At 57.1% G+C, this 4,794-nt stretch overlaps 1 protein-coding gene across 1 annotated transcript in view; it reads right to left on the bottom strand.

Moving 5' to 3' along the window:
- ASB2 (ankyrin repeat and SOCS box containing 2) overlaps positions 1-4,794 on the bottom strand; it is a 35,783-nt gene continuing 30,989 nt past the window's right edge. The window contains exons 9-11 of the mRNA XM_006767627.2: positions 4,739-4,787; positions 3,826-3,979; positions 1-622 (exon numbers count right to left, since the gene is read on the bottom strand). Of these exons, the coding sequence (XP_006767690.1) occupies positions 486-622; positions 3,826-3,979; positions 4,739-4,787 (340 nt within the window). The 3' untranslated portion in view covers positions 1-485. The remainder of the gene's footprint in view (positions 623-3,825; positions 3,980-4,738; positions 4,788-4,794) is intronic.

Raw genomic sequence — 4,794 nt, forward strand, 5'->3', positions numbered from 1 at the left:
GAGGCATCTGTGCAACATTTATTGTACCAGGAAGCCCTCTGGGCTCGAGGGTCTCCCCAGCCCCCCAACAGGCCATACCTGTTGAGGGGTTCACAGAGCAGAGGGGCAGGGGCAGGGCCAGCTCCGCAGTGAAGTTGTCCAGGAAGGCACACAGCCCTGAGCACTCCAGCGCCCCCGCCCCACGTTCTCCCCCGCCAGCTGCCCCGCCCCGGAACGGAAGCTCCTGCCCTTCCTGATGGCAGAGAAGCTCTGGGATCTACTCGTCGATTTGCAAAGAAACAAGATTTTCCTCCTCCCCGTCATATTCCGTTCTCTGCTCTGGGCACAGCTCTGGCCCAGAGACCCGGTGAGGTCACGGCAGCCGCCCCAGCTCAGGGGGAGCAGCCCACAGCCTCGCCATCACCAGGTCCCCTGGATTTGGGGACCCCGCCGTCCTGAGATTCAGTGAAACAGTCTGAGGGGCACTCCTCCTCCACGCGCCCTGGTTACTGGGTGTTCTCGTGCTTCAGGTACCGAATCAGCCTGCCTGGGAGCGGCAACGTGTCCAGGAGTTTTAGACGGTATTTGCCAATGGCCTTCCGAACCTGCAGCCTGCAGAGGTGAGTCAGAGGTCTCGGCGGTTCTGGGGAAAGGACAGAGAGATGCTGACCTGTCCCCTGCAGCCTGCGAAGGGTTTGCTTCTTCCTCCGCATACACAGCCTGGACCCTCAGCACAGCCCTTAGCAAGAGGCTAAGGAACCTGAGCTGTTAAATGCCTCCGTGCAGGCCGTGCAGCTCGGGCTCCGGGTGGTGCCGAGACCAGGGCAGGGACTAGACAGCTCCCAGCAGGTTCCAGGTTCCAGAATCGCACCTGGTGCCTGGCCCCGGAGGCCCCCGAGGATGGCTCCTCAGTGAATGAAGGACAGCGAGTGGTCTCAGCTGGTGGAGGGGACGGGCTGTGAGGTAAAAACAGGGACCGATACGACTAGTAATGGGGTCATTTATTTCAGCCCCGGGCACAAGGTCTGGCACAGGGAAGGTGTTTGTTGAATCAAAGAAGGCCATTCATTTACTCATTCAGCAAACGCATGCCGACCCCTTCGCTGTGCCTGGCTCTGTGGTCAGGCCTGAGGCAGCGAGGTGCCGGCCAGGGACTTTTGCAGAATGCTTTCACGTCGTACTTTTGCAGAATGCTTTCACATCGTACGCTGCCATCTGAGGGGGGACTTGACGATTGGGCAGGAATTTGCCAGGCGAGGAAGGGAGGCAGGGGCATTCCAAGCGGAGGAAACAGTGCCAGGCCAAGGAGGCCCCGGCCGCCCAGGGAAGACGGGACACAGAGGGAACGTGGGGGAGGACAGAGGCCAGGTAGCTGCAGGGCTGCCTCTCTAGGTGAGACGGTGCCGTCGCTGCACTTCGGACACTTCCACTGCCTTTCGCTCTCCCTTAGGACAGAGCCTGCCCGCTGGGAAGCTTGGCCCCTTTCTCAGCCGAACGAAGACTGAACTTGGGGTGGGGGGGCCAAAAGGCCACGGGTGAGGCCGAGGACACAGGACCAGCGGGACTGGGCTGGTGGCCTGGGTAACTTAGGAGACTCTGGGTGTGTCAGGCTACTCTCAGAGCCTCTGTCCGCCCTTCCTCGTGAATAACGACATCAGCACCGCAGCCTTGAACGAAAAAGCACAGGGGGAGCGCTCCGTTCTGCAGGTGGAGGGTCGGCTTTAAGGCAACCGAGCAGGTATTGGTTAGGAACTATTTGTTCTACCTGTTACTAGGTGTTTGGTTCTGCTCATTTTCCCTGGGACGCCATCTAGTTGTAAGGGAGTAGCTTTCTCTAGGGAGGAGAGGGGGAGGGGACAGTGAAGGGCCAGGCCAACATCGAAGCAGGGACTGCCCCACCCTCGGGCGGCCCCGGAGGGTCATGGTGATAGTCACCAATGACTCGTGAACCCAGTGAAAGCTTATTGAGCTTCCAGAACTGTGCCCATCAGTGCCATCCTCCCCCTGCTGCCGGTCCAGGAACTTTGTCAGGGGTCTCAATTCAAGTGCTTCCCAGGCATTTGTCCAAATGCAAATTCTTGCAGTAGGTTTAGGTGCAAAGGGGTGTGGGGAGCAAGGAGGAGCCTGGCAAGTCAGAGTCGGGCACTGGGACGGGGGGCACCTGGACAGGCAACGTGCCAGTGCGGCCTCACCTGGGGAAGGCAGCAGCGGTGGGATAGTACCACTGGCTGCCTGTCAGTCTCTGTGCCACAGGACTGACGCTTGGGCAGAGCGGGGGCAGCCCCTCAGAGCCAGAGAAAGGCTGGGACTGTGCCCCTGAGAGCCAGAGAAAGGCTGGGGCAGCCGGAACTCCTCTGGGCAGGCGCCCAATTCTCACTGGTGTCAGCACCCAGTCCCACTGTTTCTGCCGTCTCACCTGCCCCGTGAGCTCTCTAATGCTTAAGAGGGATTCTCAAACTGGCTTAGCCAGGCTGCCCCATCTACACTGCACACAGCAGCTGGACCCTGGCCAAACCCCACCTCACTGCACCAGGCACATCGCGCCCCCTGCAGGCACCTCAGGCTGGCGCAGCTGAAGGGGGCGGGACGCGCCCAAGCTCCGCTGCTCAGATGCACATGCTGAGGCCCAGGGCCACCTCGCAAGCTCCTGGCTCGGGGCTCAGGGGGCCTGCCTCCTACACCAGAGCTGCTCCAGGTGGGTTTGTAGACCGGCAGCGCTGGCACCGCCTGGCGGCAAGCTGAAATGCAGGCTCTCAGGCCCTGCCCAGACCTGCTGAGCCAGCTCCTGCTTTTTCAATAAGATGTCGGTGTGTTTCATATGCACTCTGCACTCTAGGCCAGTGATGGCGAACCTTTGAGCTCGGCGTGTCAGCACTTTGGAAAACCCTAACTTAACTCTGGTGCCGTGTCACATATAGAAATTGTTTGATATTTGCAACCACAGTAAAACAAAGATTTATACTTTTGATATTTATTTTATATATTTAAATGCCATTTAACAAAGAAAAATCAACCAAAAAAATGAGTTCGCGTATCAGAGGTTCGCCATCACTGCTCTAGGCCATCGTTCTTTCCTGGACCTCACCGTACTGCCTCTCAGCGGCTCACAAACATGGGCAACTTGCTCTGAACATTCGATAGTCCTTAGGGGGCTGGAACTGTTTAAAACAGCGTTTCTCAACCTGTGGGTCGCGACCCCTTTGGCGGTCGAATGACCCTTTCACAGGGGTTGCCTAAGACCATCCTGCATATCAGATATTTACATTACGATTCATAACAGTAGCAACATTACAGTTATGAAGTAGCAACGAAAATAATTTTATGGTTGGGTCACAACATGAGGAACTGTATTTAAAGGGCCAGAAGGTTGAGAACCACTGATTTAAAACGTCCTGGAAAGACAGTGGAAGGACTCCAGTGGGTCAAACCTGGGTTTGAATCCCAGCTCTGCCACTGACTAGTGGTGAGACCCTGGCCCAGGTGACATAGTCTCGGAGGGTCCGTCTCCTCAATTACAAAACAAAGAATCACGAAGACACTATACAGTGGGGCCTTGACTTACGAGTGTCCTGACTAACGAGTTTTTTGAGATACCAGCTGTCTCTCCGAGGATTTTTTGCATTGAGTTGATCGAGTAATTTGAGTTAACGAGCTCCTTAATGAGCTCCTTAACGAGCTTGGTCTCGGGAGGAACTAAACTCGTAAGTCAAGGCCCCACTGTATGTGACTCACAGCACAGAGCCTGGCACGGAGTAGGTGGTCACCAAACGTTAGTAACAGTCACATGCCCCCAGCCCGGGGCCCGAGTCGGGCAGCGAGACCTGCCAGCAGCAGTGAGAGCCCTACCTGCCTTCTCCTTGATGACGGCCCAGTCCTCGTAGCTGTCAATGTGCTCCTTCAGCCGCGAGCACAGCTGCACGTTGCCCACGTAGTCCAGAAGGACGTCGATGATGGGCCCCGCCCAGCGGCTCACCTCAGGGGCAGACAGGATCTCGCAGAACTGAAAGGGAGCACGCACCGTGCTGGGAGGCCCAGGACAAGGGCACCGCCTCCGCCAGCTCATCCTGCAGGCGGCAGCCTCAGGCTGGCATGTCCGAGGGCAGACACTGGGCACACCCAGCTAGGATCCAGTTCCCTCCTCTCATCAACACAGGCCTCTGCTGCCAGAAATGGGAGGTGGGCAGCTTAGGCCAGTGGCATCACCTCTCTAAGCCTCAACTTCCTCATCTAGAAAATGGGTATATAGCACCCACTTCAGGGGTTTATGAGAAGGAAAGTAGTATGAACACACAGTAGGTGGCCCATCAATGATGGCCGTTAGCCACTGTGATGATCTCTGAGAGCCGGTGTTCTAACTTCCTTTTCATGTTAAGTTCTGACCTCTTAGGTCACCACCATGGACAGGTCCTGCTCTGACCTTGCATCTCACCTGACCTTAGACCCACCTGCTCTCCCCTCCATCCGGATCCTGGTCATTCAACCCCCCTTTCCAGCCACAGGCTTGCTGGGGGTGATGACCTCTGGTTTTTGCAGAGTTCCCACCAGCTCCCTACCCTACTGTTCCTTCCTGAAATTCTCCAAGACAGCGGACCAGAAAGGATTTAATTGTTCGCGTGAACCACTAAGTTCTGCTGCTTCTGAAACCTTCTAACCACCCGGTTCTGCTGCCACCAAAGCGCACTAACCACTAACCCACACGCCCTCCCAAGGCATTCACTGCGAGCCCGTGGCCGCGTCCCCAGGCGTCCCCACCCCCTACCTGGACCACGCAGGGCGCCTTGTCACAGGCGGGCATGTCGTTGAACCTGCTGGAAG

This window comes from Myotis davidii, unplaced genomic scaffold (assembly GCF_000327345.1).
Source record: "Myotis davidii unplaced genomic scaffold, ASM32734v1 scaffold1703, whole genome shotgun sequence".
Classification (NCBI taxonomy): domain Eukaryota; kingdom Metazoa; phylum Chordata; class Mammalia; order Chiroptera; family Vespertilionidae; genus Myotis; species Myotis davidii.